The sequence below is a fragment of the Prionailurus viverrinus genome, chromosome D4 (genome assembly GCF_022837055.1).
Source record: "Prionailurus viverrinus isolate Anna chromosome D4, UM_Priviv_1.0, whole genome shotgun sequence".
Taxonomy (NCBI): domain Eukaryota; kingdom Metazoa; phylum Chordata; class Mammalia; order Carnivora; family Felidae; genus Prionailurus; species Prionailurus viverrinus.
Window position 1 is genome coordinate 76,443,846 of NC_062573.1, and position 21,035 is coordinate 76,464,880.

At 42.4% G+C, this 21,035-nt stretch overlaps 1 protein-coding gene across 4 annotated transcripts in view; it reads right to left on the reverse strand.

Moving 5' to 3' along the window:
• Positions 1 to 546: 546 nt before the first annotated feature.
• The window catches only part of PIP5K1B (phosphatidylinositol-4-phosphate 5-kinase type 1 beta), a 314,990-nt gene continuing 294,501 nt past the window's right edge, over positions 547 to 21,035 (reverse strand). For 2 of the 4 annotated variants that reach the window (XM_047829491.1, XM_047829492.1), the window contains exon 14: positions 1,975 to 2,073. In XM_047829491.1, the coding sequence (XP_047685447.1) occupies positions 2,005 to 2,073 (69 nt within the window). In that variant the 3' untranslated portion in view covers positions 1,975 to 2,004. Of the gene's footprint in view, positions 839 to 1,974; positions 2,074 to 5,580; positions 6,313 to 21,035 lie in introns of those variants that run through there. The other 2 variants (XM_047829493.1, XM_047829494.1) reach the window with 2 other exon arrangements.

A 21,035-nucleotide genomic window follows, 5' to 3' on the forward strand; every position in this document is an offset into this window, starting at 1 on the left:
TATGATAAACTGAAAAGGGTTTTTTTTTTCTCCCCAGAATGGCTGTCCCATTTTGCATTCCTAGCAGAAAAATGCGAGAGTTAGAATTGCTTTACATTCTCACCAGCCCTTGGCATTGTCAAGTAAGAAAAAATTTTCCATTTTAATATATGGGTAGTGAAATGTCATTATAATTTTAATTTGCATTTTCCTAATAACTAATGGTGTTGAGCATCTCGTGCTTATTTGCCATTCATATATTTTCTTTGAAGTGTCTGTTTAAATCTTTTGACCATGTATTTTTCAGTCTTGATATACTTTTTTGGGGGGAATCAGTTTAGATATACCGAAAATTTGCAAAGATAGAATATAGTTCCTATATACCCTTGACCTAGTTTCTCTTACTGTTAACATCTTCTAGAACTATGATTCCTTTGCCCAAACTAAGAGATGAACCTTAATCTGTTAATTAATTTCCAAACTTTATTCAGATTTCTCCAGTTTTTCTGCTAATGTCATCCAAAGCTCCCCCCACCCCCCACCCCCGGTCCAACTCCAGGATCAGTTCCAGGGTATGGAGAGTTAAAGTTTTATGCCCTCATTTAATAAATCTCCTGGGTATCTTCACCTTCTTGGAGAACTGGTGCCCAGAGCCATCTGACCTCTAATCTTGAGTGTTTTTTGGATCTTCTCCATTATCGACATCTTGTGATATCCCTTTACCTTCATCTTGGGGGATTCCTTTCACCTCCCTCTTGGGTTGTTTGTCCTATTTTCTGGATCTTAGGCCTTTCATTTTCATGGCATTCCTTCTCTTGGTTCATTATCTCATTTTGGCAAAACACACATTTTGAAGCTTCTAGGTAAAAGGAAGATGGAAGTTATTTTTGTATAGATTATTCTATTCTTACATAATATTTTTTCAGGGTGTGGTAATTTTGTTTTTATTTTTTAAGAACTTTACTTAAACCCAAATTAGTTAACATACAGTGTAATACTGATTTCAGGAATAGAATTTAATGATTCATCACTTACATAGAACATCCAGTGCTTGTCCCAACAGGTGCCCCCCCTTAATGCCCATCACCCATTTAGCCCATCCTCCCACCCACCACCCCTCCCTGATTTTGTTCTCTGTATTTAAGAGCCTCTTAGGGTTTTCCTCCCTCTCTGTTTTTATCTTATTTTCCTTCCCTTCCCCTAGGTTCATCTATGTTGTTAAATTTCACAGGAGTGAAATCATGCCATATTTGTCTTTCTCTGACTTGTTTCACTAAGCATAACACATTCTAGTTCCATCCATATTGTTGCAAATAGCAAGACTTCATTCTTTTCGATGGCTGAGTAATATGAGCAATATTCCATTATATACATATATTTGTGTATATATATGTATATGTATTTATGTATGTACACACACACACACACACACACACACACCATCTTCTTTATGCATTCATCAGTCGATGGACATTTGGGCTCTTTCCATAGCTTGGCTATTGTTGATAGTGCTGCTATAAACATTGGGGTGCATGTCACCCTTGGAATCAGCATTTTTGTATTCTTTGGATAAATACCTAGTAGTGCAATTGCTGGCTTGTAGGGCAGTTCTGTTTTTAATTTTTGGAGGAAACTCCACACTATTCTCCAGAGCGGCTGCACCAGTTTGCATTCCCACCAACTGCACAAAAGGGTTCCCTTTTCTCCACATCCTCGCCAACATCTCGTTTCCTGAGTTGTTAATTTTAACCACTCTGGCCAGTGTGAGGTAGTACCTTAGTGTGGTTTTGATTTGTATTTCCCTGATGGTGAGTGACGTTGAGCATCTTTTCATGTGCCTGTTAGCCATCTGGATGTCTTCTTCAGAAAAGTGTTCATGTCTTTTGCCCTTTTTTTTCACTGAACGATTTGTTTTTTGGGGGGTTGTGTTTGAGAAGTTCTTTATAGATTTTGGATACCAACCCTTGATCTGATAGGTCATTTGCAAATATCTTCTGCCATTCCACAGGCTGCCTTTTAGTTTGGTCATTTCCTTTGCTGTGCAGAAGCTTTTTGTCTTGATGAGGTGGTCGTGAATTTTACATCCCAACTTGCCTAGGATAGAGTACCCAGTTAGTTAATCAAACACTGATGTAGGTATTGCTGAAAAATATTTTGTGGATGTGGTTGTAGGTCCGTAATGAGTTGACTTTGTTTAAACAGTAATTTATATTGATAGGTTTTTATTTAAATTCAAGTTAGTTAACATAGTGTAATATTGGTTTCAGGAGTAGAATATAGTGATTCATCACTTACATTCAACACCCAGTACTCATCACAACAAAGTGCCCTCCTTAATGCCCATCCCCCATTTAGCCCATTCCCAGACCACCTCCCCTCCAGCGACTGTCAGTTTGTTCTCTATCATTAAGAGTCTTTTACAGCTTGCCTCCCTTTCTTCCCCCCACTGCCCCTATGTTCATCTGCTTTGTTTCTTAAAATCCAAATGAATGAAATCACATGGTATTTATCTTTATCTGACGTATTTTGCTTAGCATAGTACCATAATTAGTTGACTTTAAGTAAAGAAAATTACCCTTGCCAAATGGATGGACCTCATCCAATCAAGAGATGGCCTTTAAGGAAAAAGTGATGTTTTCTAGAAAAGAAGAAAGGATGCCTCACAACTATTCTATCAACACCTTTGAATCCAGCCCGCTAACCTGCCATTTGAATTTCACAGTGGCCTTTTCTCGCAATCATGTGAGCCAATTTCTTAAATCTATTAGCTATGTCTATGTTGCTCCTATTTGTCGAGAGAAACCTAAGTAACACACAGGGTATAGGATTATAGATTAGAAATAAATTCCTCTGAGAAGTTTGAAGGCTCCATTAGTTTCTAGCTTCCAGTGATGCTGTTGATAACTTTGATTCAATTCTGACCCTTGAGCTTTATACAAAATTAATTTTAGTCTCTGAAGGTCTGGAGAGTCTCATGATCATCCCTGGTGGCTGGAAATTGCATGGTCAGGTTCATTTTTGTCCGTCTTTATGGGCATTCGTTCCCTTTCAATCTGGGAAGTCATGTTTTTGAGTTTGAAGAAATTTTCTTAAATTATTTGTTTGAAGGCTTCTTTACCTCCATGGTCTATGTTTTCTCTTTGTGGAATTAACATTGGATAGATGATCTGGTGGAGTAGTCTAAAATTTTGAAATTCTTTTTCCTCTTTTAAAAAATTGGATGTTTCCTCAGTCTTATCTTCCAACACTTTTTATTTATTTGTAAGCTCTATGCCCAATGGGGCTTGGATTTAGGACCCTGAGACCAAGAGTCACATAGTCTACAACTGAACAAGGCAGGCACCCCAATCATTCTCTTAATTTCTACTTTCCACCATTATGCTTTGACTTTCCAAGAGCTCTTTGATGTTTTGTGAATGTTCATTTTTGTAATAGCATCGTGATCTTGTTTAATGGATGCCATATAATTTGTTACCTATAAAGATATAATGGTAATTCTTGTTTGTCTCAAATTTTTTTTTAAAAGATTTTATTTTCAAGTAATCTCTACGCTCACTGTGGGGCCCAAAGTCACAACCCCAAGATGAAGAGTTGCACGTTTGACTGAGCCAGCCAGGTTCCTCCAAATTTGCTTCATATACTCCGTTTCTCTCTGTCCTCAGTTTTCTGTGGGTATGTTTGTTCTGTTTTAGAGAATTTCCTCAGATGTTTCTTGATCCTTAGCTGCCTGCTCATGAAGAGTGGGGACTAAATGCCACGAGCACTGGTGGCAGGGGAAGGCTTGGTAGCTGAAACTCATTGTACGGTGCCCTGGCTAAGTCAACTGCCGGGAGATCGCCAATGTTATGATCTGTAAACTCTCTCCTTTGGTAAAGTAATATCGTGGTGGTCCAAATGCAAGAGTGGGGAGAGTAAAAGAATGTACTGTCGTCATGCCTGAGAGTCGGGCATAATCTCAGGCTGTCCTAGGCAAATTAGAGGATGGTCATCTCCTTCCTGATAGGGATATTCCTCACGGAATATTCTTCCATATCCAGTACAGGTGCTAGAAGTCAAAATTGTCTGCGTCTAGCAGCTGTGTGAAGGAAGAGGTCTAGGAGTTCTTGTCATCCATCTTCCAACGTTCATGCTTGTTTATAGTCTTAAATCGGAGGCAGCCTACATTCCAATCGGCAACTGTGTAGAAAACCGTGGAATTCATACAATGGAATGCTACTCGGTAGTGAAAAAGAATGAGCCTCTGCTACATAAAAGGAAATGAATTTTAAATAGTGTTGAACAGGGACACCAAAAAACCGGATAGAAAGTACATGCCATATGATCCCATTTATGTGAAATACAAGAACTGGCAAAACGAATCCAGGATGATAGAAGTCGTAAGAAGTGAATTTCGGGACACCAATGGAGAGGCATTGATGGCACCAGGGGAGGGCACATGGAAGAGTCTGTAGGCCAGATATGGGTAGATTTACAAATTGGGGGGAGGGGAGAGTGGCATTTCAGCTAGGTAAACCTCTACCTGAGGTGGGGGAATTCATTAGGACAGGAATATTAGGGAAAGAGGGAAAGGGTCCTCAGCTGTTGGCTTCATTAGAATTCTATGTTGAAATCCCAACCCAGGATAGATGCCCAGCACCAACTCTGCAGGTAAAATTACTACTTACACTGAGGAACCATGGCTTTAGGTTATATTTACAAAAGTGAATACCATGTTTGCCTTTAAGAATCTGTTGGCTTGAACTTGAAGTATTTTACACTGAGCATCTTAATCATCAGGAATGGCTTTCTGTAGCCTTTGTCATTCTGCTTTCCAATGATGTGTTTCTCCATCATAAGCCTCTGCTGCTGGGGAAACCCATGAGATGGTGTAGATGCAATAATAGCTTAAAATACTCACTGTACCTCTTTGCCGAGTCAATTCCTCGGTGAGAAGTAGACTTCCCATTCCTCTGGCATCAGTCTTGTCAGTGTTGTTTACTTGGGCCAGTGCCATGTCACAAGGTGACATTCAAGAGAATGTAAGCTACATCTAAGCAGAAGCTTTATGAGCTCCTCTTGCCTGCTTCCACTGTCACTTTTTTGTCTTCTGCCATACAAATGCCATGTTCTAGAAGGGGGCTGCTCTGGTTCCCCTATCCAGAGATTTTGGGATTATTTGTTACCTCAGTATAAGATAGTGCACCCTAATCCACCAGGATGTTTGAGAAATTCTCTTGAACAAGTTGAGCAGAATCTACTGTATCTTCTCTCAGGATCCAGAGAATGTTCTCTGCTTTGATCATGAGAGATATGGGATCCCTGAATGTCTAAAAATGGAGAAATATCTAGGTGATGTGTTTTTTTAAATTTTAATGTTTCTTCATCTTAGAGAGAGACAGGGAGGAAGGAATGGAGACACAGAATCTGAAGCAAGGCTCTAGGCTCTGAGCTGTCAGCACAGAGCCTGATGAGGGGCTTGAACTCATGAACCGTGAGATCATGACCTGAGCCAATGTCAGACACTTAACTGACAGAGCCACCCAGGCACCCTAGGTTATCTGTTTTTAACTAATAAAAGAAATGTAAAGACCATAAACCATCAGAATTAATGTCCCACCACAATTGAGAACAAAATATTTTATTTCTCTCAATAAAACTATAGTTTACAATAGTATTTACTAAATAAATTATATAATTTCTCTTTTACAAGCAATAAACTAAATCACAAATATTTCAGACAACGTATGTACACGACATAAGGCCTTTTATAAATAGCTTTGCTTTTCTCATTTCACTAGTAAACAGTGAAAGAATCTTTATAGAAGCTAGTTTCCTATAAAGTATATGCAGACCTATTACACTGATCTTGATATGAAACCAATTTAAACTTTTAATGACATGGGCTATGATTATCATTTTGCAAAAAAGAGCAGAATTTATACTTTATTTACCATTTTGCATGGATGGATTTTTTTTTTAAAATAAGCAGATTACATATGTTGCTCATGAATAACCACTGGATGCATGCAAAATGAAATAATGCAAGCATCAATAGGAAAATAGCACTTCCAAGTCCAAAATGGTGATTGGCAATGGCCTAGAAAGCAGCTTAAATATAGTTCATGAAGTTCTTCGCAGTTCAGCAAGCAACAGCAAATGATAGAATGGTGTGATGGTTTTCACATCACATCTGCTGATCAGCCTATGGACCAAGGTTCCCCCCACACTTTGCAAACTCCTAGATCCACTTGATTGTTTCTTGTGTGCCAGGAGGGTCAGCCGACTTCCTCTGGGTAATTCCGGAGTGGAGAAACTTCTCTTCCACAACTGTGGAATGGTCACCATTTTCACTTACTGGGGAGGTTAAAAAAAAAAAAAAACAACTGTAAACCTAAGTTTTGGCCTGGATTTATAACTGTTCCTCACGAAAGGGAACACAAGGTCATTATTAGGCCTAAGCCTTGTGCCTGGGAAATATGCGGGTAGAAGTCAGGGTGCATTAGGCTCGGGGTCCTTCTGTGATGATTATCATAGCATTCACTTCTCTGGTGGACCTATGGCCTCTGAGGACACCGAGTGTATTGAGTTCCTGTGACAGCACAGCACTGTCAGAAGGAAACAACACTGGCTGAGGTGCACCCCTGACCTCTAAGGGCACAGGGCTTGGGGCATGTGCTGTTACAGCAGGCCTGAAGCCAATCAGAACAACTTGAACCTGGTCTTGACTCATGAATGCCGTGTTCGTCTTCAAACACTGTCCTCGCGACGGGGAAGTAAAAATATATCCAGCAAATATTTAACTTAAAATGGTAACCATTTAAGGTCAGAGACTGCCGGTTCAGTCTATGACCGTTAAACCAAGATCTACGTGGGGAAGGCAGTACCATGTTCAGTTTTTAGAGGCAGACGTAGCTGGTTAAACCTACTGGTTTCCTAAGTACTACAGCTACAGGATGTTATGCAAATAAATTTCTTTTTAAAATTTTTTATTTTGAGAAAGAGCACGAGCGGGAGAGAGAGGATCATAAGCAGGCTCTACACCACCAGTGCAGAGCCCGATGCGGGGCTCGAACTCAGGAATGGTGAGGCCAGGACCTGAGTCGAAATCAAGAGTTGGACGCCTAACCTACAGAACCCCCTAGGCAACCCTACTTAACCTTCTTTATACCTTGTTTTAGCTGTAAAAGGGAGTGATAAATCCTACCTTACAGGGTAGTTTAAGGGATAAACTGTTTGGGGGGAAATACAGTGCATGTATGTATGTGACTGTGGGTACACACACAAGCTACATACACAGATTAAATAGGGGTCATCTAGTGTCAGCCACGTGCTTGTGTCCTCAAAATAGTTGAGAAGGTCGGAGGTGTTGGAATGTGTGGTCCAACACCTTCATTTGGAGGCTGAAAAAGCAAACGCATTTGAAATGATTTTGAAAATGAAGAGGCTATGTCAAAGATTCTGTTTAAAAAGGAATATTTTATCACGTAATTTAAGCCTATTGGGATTTGTAATTTTTAATAGTTTCCAGTTTGTTTCCTATTAATCTAAGTTAGGAAGATTTGCCTGCCTAAATGTATGACCTGCTCTAATTAATACTTAAATCATCTTCCAAAAATAGCCCAGGGGTCATGAGCCACAGCAGTGGGCAGAGGGGAAGCTGCCCACGTTCTCAGGACAGATGTCTGTAAAGTGGACTTTATTCAGATTCAGTCTGATCCCTTAGTGTGGTGCGTATCAATGAGGGACATAAAAAAAAATCCATGTAAAATGATACGTTCCTACTGGTCAGCGTTATCAGTCTTGCTTTGTTTTTTTCTTTCTAACACTTTAATTCATTCTTGAGGGACAGAGAGACACAGAGTGTGAGCAGGGGAGGGGCAGAGAGAGAGGGAGACACAGGATCTGAAGCAGGCTCCAGGCTCTGAGCTGTCAGCACACAGCCTGACCTGGGGCTCGAACCCACAGACTGTGAGATCATGACCTGAGCCAAAGTTGGATGCTTCATCGACTAGGCCACCCAGGCGCCCCTATCAGTCTTGATTTCTTAAAAAACAAAAGACTGAAGGAGGTGACAGTTCTGTTCTTCTTGTTCTCTAGATCACAGAAACCAGTCTGGGTCTGGTTTCTAATGATAAATTTGGAGAAAGCCATGACCCAGTTGGACACATGGCCGAGATGACCCAACATGGAAGGGCTCCAAACCCAAGACCCCATGAAAATGGTTAAAAACCTGGGCATTTTGGTCTAGTAGAGACCTAGAGATGCCCAGTAGAGACCTGGGCATGAAAGCTGTCTTCCAACTACTGAAGGCCACGGGGAAGGAAGAGTTGGGTACTCATTTAGTCCTAAGATACATGTCCTCAATAATAGGGGCACAGATGGCCTGGATCCTCGGGGTGGGGGTTAGAATATCAGCATGTGTGGAGTAGAGTAGCAAAAACTTAACCCTTCTCAATCTCTTCCCATTGGACACCCTGATCAGTATGTCCCAGCCCAGGGACAAGAGTGTAATTTCCCATCTGTTGAGACCAATGAGTGAGACTAAATGGCTCTAAGACCACAACCATGGCAGACTCATGGAAACCAGTTTAGCTTTGACTCGGAAGTGTATTCTGACCACAGTAAAGAAAGGAGTGATCACCGAAGGAGGGGTGGTTGCTGTCACTGAGGCCTGAGGCTGGCCAGCCTCTCGGCAGGTGAGGCAGGAGACCCAGCATCCAGAACGCACTCGACATGGGCTGGCCAGCTGGGGGGACTTGGGCAGTCATGGTGGGCTGTGTCAACACATCCCATTGTTGTGTTCAAACCAAAAGATTGTATTAAATATGGTTAACAAATTTATTGTAAATAGTTCCCGTATATAAATCACTATTTGAAAAAAAGTAGTATTTGGGTGTCTCTCAAATTGGGTTACATTGATAATTTAGTAAAAAACCAAAGGTTTTATAATGAAATACACTCTCTAGGGGCACCTGGGTGGCTCAGTCGGTTAAGGGTCCAACTTTGGCTTAGGTTGTGATCTCACGGTTCGTGGGTTCAAGCCCTGCATTGGGCTCTGTGCTGACAGCTCAGAGCCTGGAGCCTGCTTAGGACGCTGTGTTTCCCTCTCTCTGCCCCTCCCTGTTGTCTCTCTCTCAAATATCAACACTAAAAATTATAATGAAATATACTGTCCTTACTATTAAAAATGAAAAATCCTTAATATTCACCTGTTTTTATTAAATTGAGGGTGTTGTCTAAGTTTCTTTTAAACTTGTATTAACACCTACTGTCACCTCTAGGGTCCAAGAATGTCCACGTGCGGTAAGAACTGCCAACTCTCTATGTCCTAACATAATCCTGGGACGGCATGATTGGTTACATGAAAGTGTCTGTTTTGTGCTAACTTAGAACTATAACAAAACAAGGTGGCCAGACAGGTCTTTAAATCTGTGTGGAATCTGACAGCATAGTGTCTTTTCGCTTGGCCACAGTGCGAAGTCTGCAGAAAGCAATTTTAGTATCCTCTTATTTAGGAGGGGATGTGCTATAATTTTCCTTCAAGTTAGACCCCTCAAGTCCTTACCGGTCACTGGAAAGAAGCACCAGCTGATGATCCTAGAAGGAGACTAAGCCTTTGAGTTGATTTTCCACAATGGGGCACACAGGCTGGTACCTCCAGCTGCACCCCCCCCCCCCCCATCGAAGACGGGATTTTCACAGTATTATTGCCCCAAAGACGAGCAACTTCTGGGGTGCCCTGAGATGCAACCACCCCTGGCCTTGAGGCTGTAGAAACAGAAATGGGAACTGGTGTTCTGGCAAGAGAACCCGGCCAGATTTCAGAAAAGGGATGACAGACAGACAACGTCATCTGAGCCGTCACCCACTGAACTGTCGTGTGTGCGCAGCAATGGCAAGGTTTCTTCCTACGCGTGTGGTACTGGGAGAATATGTAATATTTTAAATTCTGAGACCTGGAGGTACAGGTGTGATAATGGCCGATGGGAAAAGTAAAAGAGTATTTAGGTACAGACAGCCCCCCGACTTAGGATGGTCTGAGTTAGGATTTTTTTTTCGACTTGATGATAGTGCGAAAGCCGGAGACATGTGGCGGGAGTCCAGCTTTGAATTCCAATCTTGGATCTGTCCCGGGGCTAGCAACGTGTGGTATGATCCTCCCGTAGGATGCTGGGCAGTGGCAGCCAGCCACGTGCTCATGGTACCCATACAACCTTCCCGTTCTTTCAGTACAGTTTTTGATAAATTACACCTTCTTATAAAATAAGCTTGGTGCTAGATGACGTAGCTCAACTTTAGGTGAATGTAAGTATCCTGGGCACTTTAAGGCAGGCCAGGCTAAGCCACGATGTTCAGGAACTGGGGTGTCTTACGTGCCCTTTGCATTGGTGATACGGTCACCGTTTTGCGGGACCTAAACCCATCGTTAAGCCAAGATCTGAACTCCTGTGGCCTGATCCTAGCGTTATTTATTCCACGTACGTGTTTACGTCTGAGAGTGTGTGTGACAGAAATGCATCTTTATTTCCACTGAAGCTCAAGTGCTTAACTTCAGTGACTGAAACCACACAATAATGCACACTTGTGGTCAAAGACTGCAAAGCTTTTTCGTATTTAAAAAGATTTAAAGCACAGACACAGAAATCAAAGAGCAAGTCATAAGCAGTCTGTTTGCTAAGGAGAAGCCCTTTCCAAGTCTGGACTGCAGTAGGCGGAACCAGACACCCCAGGGGGGACCCTGAAAGTGGGGCACTTTGGGTGGGCTTCCCAATGGGAAGAGCTGAAGTTCACTTTTTAGAACCATGTGCAGGGGGCATCAGAGATGAGACACGCCTTTCATTTCTGAGGTCTCCTTTCAAGGCTTATTTCCAAGCCTTCCTTTCCCCCCACCCCCGCCACCAACTTTCTGCCTAAGAAACTCACACCCTTAACCTAATGTTTACTTTTTTGGAATAATTTTTTATTGAAGCGTAGTTGACGTACAATGTTAGGTTAGTTTCAGATACAGAATGTGGTGATTCGACTAGTCTGTATGTTCTGCTCTGCTCACCGCATGGGTAGCAACCGTCTGCCTCCACAATACCACCGACCAGATTCTCTGCTATACCTTTTATTCCTGTGATTTAACCATTCTTCAGCTGGAAGCCTGGATCTGCCACTCCCTTTCGCTTGCTTTGCCCATTCCCTGCCGTCCTCCCCTCTGGCAACCATCATTTTGTTCTCTATATTTCTGAATCTGTTTCTGCTTTTTGTTTTGTCTTGTGTTGTTTTTTCGATTCTACATACAAGTGAAATCAGGTGGTATTTGTCTGACTTGACTTAGCATAATGCCCTTTGGGTCCATTCACATTGTGGCTCATGTCAAGATCTCATGATTTTTCTATGGCTGAGAAACTTACACCGCCATCTTTGGGTGGCTTCCATATCTTGGCTATTATAAATAAAGCTGCAATAAATAAGGAGCATGGTGATCTTTTAGAACTAGTGTTTTCATTTTCCCTGGGTAAATACCCAGTAGTGCGATTATCATAAGGTATTTCTATTGTCAACTTTCTGAGAAACCTTTGTAGTGTTTTCCACAGTGGCTTCCCCAATTTACATTCCCACCAGTAGTGTACGAGGGGTCCTTCTTCTCCATGTCCTACCAACACTTAATTCTTGGCTTTTTGATTCTAGCCATTTTGGCCAGTGTAAAGTGATATTTTGCTGTGGTTTTGATTTGCATTTCCCTGGTGATGAGTGATGTTGGACATCTTTTCTGTGTCTGTGGGCATCTGTAGGTCTTCTCTGGAAAAATGTCTACTCAGATCCTCTTTGCAATTTTTTTTTTGATCGTCTTCCTATTTTTATTAAAAAAAATTTGTTTTTACATTTTTAGTTTATTTTTGATAGAGGGAGAGACAGAGCACAAGTGGGGGAGGAGCAGAGAGAGAGGGAGACACAGAATCTGAAGCCGGCTCCAGGCTCCGAGCTGTCAGCTCAGAGCCCGAAGCGGGGCTAGAACTCACAAGCCACAAGATCATGACCTGAGCCGAAGTTGGACGCTTAACCAACTGAGCCACCCAGGTGCCCCTCGTCTTCCCATTTTTAAATCAAATGTGTGTGTGTGTGTGTGTGTGTGTGTGTGTGTTGAGTTGTACTGAGTTGTACAAGTTCTTTATGTATTTTGGAGATCAACCCCTAATGGGATATATCAATTACAAATGTAGGTTGCGTTTTCATTTTGTTGATGGTTTGCTTTGCTGTGCAGAAGCTTTTTATTTTGGTGTAGTCCCAGTAGTTTATTTGGGCTTCTGTTTCCCTTGCCTGAGGAGACTTACCTAGAAAAAGGTTTCTACAGCAGATGTCAAAGAAATTACTAACTTTGTTTTCTTTTAGGGATTTAATGGTTTTAGGTCTCATATTTTGGTCTTCAATCCATTTTAAGTTACTTTTTGTGTATGGTGTGATAGTGGTCCAATTTCATTCTTCTGCTGTAGCTATCCAGTTTCCCCAACACCACTGATCAAAGAGATGGTCTCTTCATAATTGTATATTCTTGCCTCCTTTGTCATAGTTTAACTGACCTTTAAATGCATAGATTTACTTCTGAGCTCTCTATTTGGTTCCATTGATCTGTGTGTCTATTTTTAGGATAGTCCTACACTGTTTTCACTCCTGTAGCTTTGCAATATATTTTAAAATCTAGGATTGTGGTATCTCCAATTTTTATTTCCTTAAGAATGCTTTGGGTATTGGGGGTCTTTTGTGCTTCCTTAGAAACTGTAGTATTACTTGTCCTAGTTCTGTGAAAAATGCTGTTGATGTTCTGACTGTGCTGAGCTTGTAGACTGAGTTGGGTAGTATGAACATGTTAACAATATTAATTCTTGGAATCCGTGAGCATGGACTATATTTCCATTTGTTTGTGTCCTCTTCAATTTCTCTTACCAGTGTTCTACAGTTTGCAGAGTACAGGTGTTTTATCTCCTTGGTTAAAGTTATTCCTAGGTATTTGATTCTGTTGAAGTTGTAAAGGGAGTTATTTTCTTTGTGCTTCTTTGTTACTAGGGTACAGAAACTCAACTTTGCCGTGTATTGGTTTTGAGTCCTGCAACTCTACTGACAGCACTTACTCTAATAGGTTTTTGGTGGCATCTTAGGGTTTTCTATGCATAGCATCATGTCACCTGCAAACAGTGACAGTTTCACTACTTTCTTACCCATTTGGATGCCTTTTCTTTCTTGTCTGATTTGCTCTGGCTACAACCTCCACTACCATGTTGAATAAAAGTGGTGAAAGGAGACTTGTCTATTCCTAATGTTACAGGAAAAGCTCTTGTTGACCGTTGAGTAGGATGTTATGCTTGGGTTTCTCCTACATGGGCTTTATTTGGTTGAGGTATGAGCTCTCGAACATGAATTTTTCATCTAGAACGGATGTTGAATTTTGTGAAAAGTTTTTCCTGCATCTAGTGAGATAATCGTATGATTTTTCTCCCTTGTTAATGTGATGTATCCTGTTGACTGATTTACAAATATTGAACCATCCTTGCATCCCAGGAATAAGTCCCATTTGATTGTGGTGAATGATTCTTTAACGTATTGATGAATGAGGTTTGCTAATATTTTGCTGAAGATTTTTGCATCTATGTTAGTCGAATATTGGCCTTTAGTTTTCCTTTTTATTTTTTTTGTAGTATCTTTGGTTTTGGTATCAGGGTAATGCTGGCCTTGTAGAATGTATTTCAAAGCTTTTCTTCCTCTTCTATTTTTTGATCTAGTTTGAGGAGAGTAAGTATTAAGGCTTCTTTAAATGTTTGGTAGAATTTGCCTGTGAAGCCATCTGGTCTTGGACTTTTCTTGGGGAGTTTTTTGATTACCAGCAATGAAACTGAGTCAGTCATCACCCTGTTCAGATTTCCTACTTCTTCCTGATTCAGTTTTGCAAGATTGTTTATAAAAATTTGTCAATTTTTTCTAGGTTGTGCAATTTGTTGGCATTTAATTTTTCATAGTACTCTTAGAATCTTTTGTGTTTCTGTAGTATTGGTGGTTCTCTTTTGTATTGGTGGTTCTCTTTTGTTTCTGATTTTGAGTCTTTTTTTTATCTTGGAAAGTCTGGGTAAATGTTTATCATTTTCGTTTATCTTTTCAAAGAACCAGCTCTTGGTTTCATCTTTTCTTTTGTGTTTTTAGTCTTTTTCATTTATTCTTGCTCTGATACTATCTCCTTCTTTCTACTAATCTTAGCCTTGTTTTGTTCTTTTTCTAGTTCCTTTCAATGTTAAGGTCAGATTTTTTTTTTTTAAGTTTATTTCAATAGAGCACATGAGCCAGCAGGGGAGGGGCAGAGAGAGAGAGAGAGAATCCTAAGCAGGCTCTGTGTTGTCAGCATGGAGCCTGATGGGGGGGGGGGGCAGGCTCGATCTCACGAATGTGAGTTCACGACCTCAGCTGAAATCAAGAGTTGGACACTTAACCATCTGAGCCACCCAGGTGCCCCCAGATTTTTTTCTAGAGATATTTTTTTCTTCAGAAAAGTATGTATTAGTATTAATTTTCCTCTTGTAAAAGCTTTAGCTGTGTCCCCAAGACTTTGGACTGTTGGTTTTAGTTTCATTTGTCTCTATGTGTTTTGATTTCCTCTTTGATTTCTTTGACCCATTGGCTGTTGAGTATCATGGTGTTGAACCTCCATGGATTTTGTGTTTTTTTCCAATCTTTTTAAATTTACTGAGACTTGCTTTGTGGCCTAACATGTGATCTATCCTTGAGAATGTTCCATGTGCACTTGAAAAAAATGTGTATTCAGATGCTTTTGGGTGGAATGTTCTGTATTTATTTATTTGTCTCCCTCCCTTTTTAAAAAAAATTATTTTTTAAAATTTACACCCAAATTAGTTATTATATAGTGAAGCAATGATTTCAGTAGATTCCTTAATGCCCCTTACCCATTTAGTGCATCCCCCCTCCCACAACCCCTCCAGCAACCCTCAGTTTGTTCTCCATATTTATGAGTCTCTGTTTTGTCCCCCTCCCTGTTTTTATATTATTTTTGTTTCCCTTCCCTTATGTTCATCTGTTTTGTCTCTTAAAGTCCTCATGAGTGAAGTCATATGATTTTTGTCTTTGTCTGACTAATTTTACTTAGCATAATACCCTCCAGTTCCATCCATGTAGTTGCAAATGGCAAGATTTCATTATTTTTCATTGATGAGTAAATACTCCATTGTATATATATACCAAATTTTCTTTATTCATTCTGTATATATTTAGATCCATCCGGTCTAATGTGATGTTGAAAGACACTGTTTCCATACTGATTTTCTACCTGATAATCTACCCATTGATGTAAGTGGGGTGTTCAAGTCGCCTACTGTTACTGTATTACTGCAGATTTCTCCCTTTATGTTTAATAGTGGCTTTATTTACTCAGCATTCCACTGTTGGGTGCATAGATATTTGCAACTGTTACATTATTTTGTGGAATTGATTGCTTTATCACCCTGGTAATGCCCTTCTTTGTCTCTTATTACAGTCTTTGTTTTAAAGTCTATTTTAAGTATTGATATACTGGCTTTTCCCCATCCCTCCACTGGTCTATGTATGTCTTGAGGTCAAGACTCAACTTGAAGTTGAGTTTCTTGTAGGCAGCAGGTAGACTGTCTTGATTATTTATTCATGCTTCCATCTTATCTTTTTTGATTAAATGTAAATGGTCTAAATGCTCCAAAGTAACTTGTGATAGGCATGTCCTTACTGTCATTTTGTAAAGTCATTAAACCTACATTTAGAAAATGTAACACCTAGAATGGGGTGGCCAGGCAGAGCTTCCCAAGCTGGCCAATATGACCAGCACTAAATGGTCCATGAAGTCTCCACATTCCATGAACCCTTGGGGTGATGCTCTTTCTTAACTACATCTACCTTGGGAGATAGCCCAAGGCCCCCACATAAGTAGGCTCTTTCCCTGTATGGTTTCCAAATACAGCTTCATTTTGGTTTCAAATTGAAAATTTTGCCCACCATATAGACAAGGAAAGCACTGATTTGGTTTTTTTCCCTCCAGGCTAACATAGGCAATAATCCTGTATTCCCTTTCTCTGCACCAAGCCCCCATTTTCTTCAGCAATTTCTGAATTCTCTTTACCACAGCCCGGCTTTGTTTCCTTTCTATTTTCTATTCTTCTTCTGGCTAATGTTCCTTCTGTTGCCCTGAGAGCACAACTAGTCCTGCCTCACCGTAGCCAAAGCTCCCGGCATGCCCACACACATGCGCATAAAGGCTTTACAATGCCTCACCCTAACCTCATCCCAGGGGCTCTGGACTCCCCTCCAGCTCTGGGTTCACTAGATTGATTTCTCAGCACTCCCTGAATTTCAAACACAAAACGGTCACTGTTGGACTCTGGGAAGCTTTGAATCTTTTTCTTCCTTTCCTTAGCTAAGGCTCTATTTACATTTTGTTGTATTCCTGTCTACCTCATGTTGGGGGTTACTTCACAAGACACAATCTCTTGAAGATAGATTGGAGGGGGGCTTTCTCTTTGTCCAACAACTGCAGAAATAGAAAAGCGCACCACATTCTTGGAGTGGGGGGGAGATGACTGTTCAGGCTAGTGCTACGGAAGCGAGGACACTGGGTGTGACTAGGTTAAGCGACATGACTATGGCATCTCATAGATGGAAGGAACCTTAGAGAAGCTATGGTCCAAACTGCCTACCTGGACACTTAAAAAAAATTAGGCTTGGGATCAGAGGTGAAAATACTTGGCTAAGAACCAAGGACTGTAGGTCTCTCACCAAGAACCTGTGAGGCCGAATGTGAAATGTTCTTGAAGGGCATGTCCAGCTGGGATGAAAACTACCACGTTGTGCCCAGTCTGGCAGAATATCTGTTGAAATCCAAGATGCGGGCAGCACAGGGCATGCCCGGCCTCTTGCCAACCGTTAAATGCCCTATCAGAATTCCACGCCGACCAGCAGAGACTACAGGCATACTCTGGGGTGGCTGGGGCCTTTTCTTAAGACAACAATGAAGTTGGTGGCATCGGCTGACTCTTCCTTTCCTGAACCGTCTCTCTGGAGGATGGTGATGCTGTCTGACAGCATTGTCCCCACAGCCGAACGTCTTTCACAATTGTAGTCAGTCTTCCCCGCCACTGCTTTATCAACTAAGTGTGCCTAACAGTTTAAATTCTTGGCTATCATTTCAACAATCTGCACAGCACCTTCTCCAGGGACAGATTCCATCTCAAGAAATCATTTTCTTTGCTGATTTACAAGAAATGGCATCTCACGTGTTCAGGTTTTCTCAGGAGATTGCAGCCGTTCAATCCCATCTTCAGGCGCTAGCCCTCTTGAGATTCCCACCCATCCACAGTTACTGACTCCGCCGAAACCCGGAATCCCTCAAGGTCCTCCCTCAGGACTGGAATAAACTTCTTCCAAACTCGAATTTAGGCTGATATTCTGGGCCTCTTCCCATGAATCACATATGTTCTTGATGGCATCTAGTAAATCTTGCCAGAACATTTTCAATTTACTCTGCCCAGATCCATCACAGGAATCATTATCTAGGGCAGCTATGGCCTTATGAAATGTATTTTTTGAGACTTGAAACTCAAAATGACTCCTTGCTCCATTGGCTGCAGAATGGATGTTTTGTCAGCAGGCAAGGAAACCACAATCTGATTGTGCATCTTCCTCAGAGATGCTGGGTGATCCGGTACATTGTCAGCAGTAATACTTTGGAAGGAATAGTGTGTTCGGAGCACTAGGTCTCCACAGTGGGCTTGAAATGCTCGGTAAACCATGCTGTAAACAGATATACTGCCATCTAGGCTTTGCTCCATTTAGAGAGCACAGGGAGAGTAGAATTAGCACAATTCTTAAGGGCCCTGGGATTTTCAGAATGGTACCTGAGTGCCGGCTTAAACTTAGAGGCTCATGGGACTTTAACAAGAGGGCCAGCCTGTCCTTTGAAGCTTTCAAGCCAGGCATTGACTTCTCTTTTCCAGCTACAGAAGTCCTAGATGATATCTTCTTCTAAGACTGTCGTATCTACATTGAAAAGCTGTTGCTTAGTGTAGCCCCCTTGGTTAATATCTCAGCTCCATCTTCCGGAGAGCTCGCTGCAGCTTCTACATCAGCACTTGCTGCCTCACCTTGCACTTGTATGTCGTGGAGGTGCCTTCCTTCCTTAAACCTCATGAACCAACGCCTTCAGACTTCTCTTCCGCAGCTTTCCCACCTGTCCCAGCCTTCATAGAGCTGAAGAAAGCTAGGGTCTTGCTCTGGGTTAGGCTTTGGCTTAAGGGAATGTTGGGGGTGATGTGGTCCTCTATCCAGACCACTAGAACTTTGTCCATATCAGCAATATGGCTGTTTCCCTTTTTTTAAAAACAATTTTTAAAATGTTTATTTTTGAGAGAGAGGGAGCCTGAGTGGGGCAGGGGTGGGTGGGGCAGAGAAAGCTGGAGACACAGAATCCAAAGCAGACTCCAGGCTGTGAGCTGTCAGCACAGAGCCCGAGGTGGGGCTCACACTCACGAATCCCGAGATCATGACGTGAGTCGAAGGCAGATGCTTGACTGAACCACCCAGGGGCACCAGCTGTTTCACTTTCTTATCACTTAGGTGTGCATCGGAATAGCACTTATAATTTCCTTCAGGAGCTTGTCCTCTTGGCTGTTTGGTGCAAGAGGCTGAGCTTTTGGGCCATCTTAGTTTCCAAAATGGCTTCCTTGCTAAGCTTAACCATTTCTAGCTTTTGACATAAAGTGAGAGACATGGGGTTCTTCCTTTCAGTTGGACGCTTAGGCCAGTTAATGACCCTATAGTGGCTTCTAACTTCAGTATCATTGTGTCTTGGGGACTAGGAAGGCCCCAGGAGAGGGGGAGAGAGGGGGACGGCTGATTGGTGAAGCAGAACACACACAACGTTAAGTTCGCTGAGGTGGGTGTGGTTAGTGGCTCCCTAAAACTATTAGAGATCATTAAAACAAATGCAATGACAAAGTTTGATTACAAACCAAGTTTGCAAATACTGCAAAGATTACCAGAACGTGACACACAGACACAAAGCGAGTAAATGGTGTTGGAAAAATGGGACGGAAAGGCTTCTTCAATGTAGAGTTGTCAAAAACCTCGCATTTGTAAAACCTATAGTAAGAGGTGTGTCTATACTGGTGAGATGAGAACACTCGAAAAATCGGGCACGCACTGTGGATGTCTCAGGGGAATGAATTTAAGACTATGGCCCCTCTTTTTTAAAACTGTTACCGTCGCTGTACTGTTTTAACACAGTTCCCTGCTGATTAATTTGTTTCCCAAAAACCCGAGAGAAGCCTGAGGGCATCAGTGATGCATACAGGCTGGCAGTTCTATGTTGGACTTTCCAGCACTTGAGTGACTTCTGCTAACTGTAAATCCAAAATTGTTATCACCTAGTAGATCCTATAGCCCTGGGGCCTCAACCCAATTCACTCAGACCCCTGCTTATGCTGCAGTTGAAAAACGTTGGGTGTAGGAAGATAATCTTGGTTTTATTTGAAAAGGAGCAGTGCTTTGGGATGAGACTACTGAATTCTCTTCCACCTAGGTAGGGAAGGAGAGCACAGAGGCCAGAGGCCCCTGGCCTCCATGCAGAGGGCAGGAACCAGAAGCTGTTCCCCCATCAAGCCTTTGTGCCTCCGCATTTCTATTGCTACCCTTTCTCTTTATAAAAAGATGACAGAAGCAATTATGGGTTGAATAGCTTCTCTCCAAAATTCCTATGTGGAAGTCCTAACGGCCAGAACCACAGAATGTGGCTCTATCTGGAGGCAAGGGGTCTTTATAGAGCTCAAGACCTTAAAAGCAGGTCACTAGGGGGAGCCCTAGTGACCTAATATGATGGATGTCTTTACCAAAAGGGGAAGCTTGGACCCTGAGACTGACACACACAGAGGGAAGCCCACATGAAGACACGGAGAAGACAGCCAAGGTGAGGGGCCTGGAACAGATTCTTGCCCCACGGCCCTCAGAAGGAAACAACACCCCCCGCCCCTCTGACTTCTGGCCTCCAGAACTGGGAGATGATAAATTTCCTTGTTGGTAGTACTTTGTTACAGCAGCCCTCTAATCCAGTATGGTAGCCATTCCTGGGATTTAGAAAGTTTTCTTTTTTAAGTGAAAAATCTGTAAGATACTCAAGGCCATCCCTTACTGGGGGTTAAGTACAGCCACCTAGGAGTTGAGAGGCTGCAAGGGGTGGCTTGTCAAAGATTCAAAGTGAAGAAAAGGATCTTTCGACCTTGTATTTGTCGATCCTCTGTTAAAGTTGCTGCTGAAAACAGTATAAAGGGCATTTTCTATGCTGAATCCCCAAACCGCTGCAAGGCCTTTCCAAGAGACCTCGGAAGAATTGGCCTTGACAGCCGAGGAGGTCAAGCTTGGACCCCGGGGAAGATGAGCCCCTCCTGTGGTGCACCTGCTCCTCACACGGACTGCAGAGCAACCTGAAAGGTGGCAGGTGTGGGGCCCGTCCGAGGCAGCTGCCTTTGTCAGCTGGAGGACGTGACCCCGCTGGCCGTGCACACACGGCACGGAGGGTCTGCGAGAAAGTCCACAGCGTGGACAGAGCCCAGTGAATGGCAGGCACACTTGCTCTTAGGATTCAAGGACTTGTGTCACTCCTTGCGCCCCGTGGTCACAGGTGCCTTTCCACCACTAGGTGGCAGCAGGGCTTGCTGCAAGAGGAAAACAGTCCCAGGCTGGGTTCTTGGGAGTGTGGTAGGAGTCCCCTGGGGGTCACCTTAGCTTTGCTTTCTGGTCCACAAGAAGGGGACCCAGAGACAAGGCTCCATGAAGACATCGGCAGAGATTAGTGCTGCACAGCAAAGAATGCCAAGGACCCCTCGGGGCCACCAGAAGCTGGAGGAAGGGAGGAAGCATCCCCTCCTAGAGCTTTCCCATGGAGCATAACCCTGCTGATACCTTGATCTTGGACTTCTGGCCTCCACAACTGAGAGATGATACATTTCTGTTGCAGCCCCCCAGATACGGGTACTGGGTTTTAGGGCAGCCCTAGGAAGCTAACACTGGTAGAGACA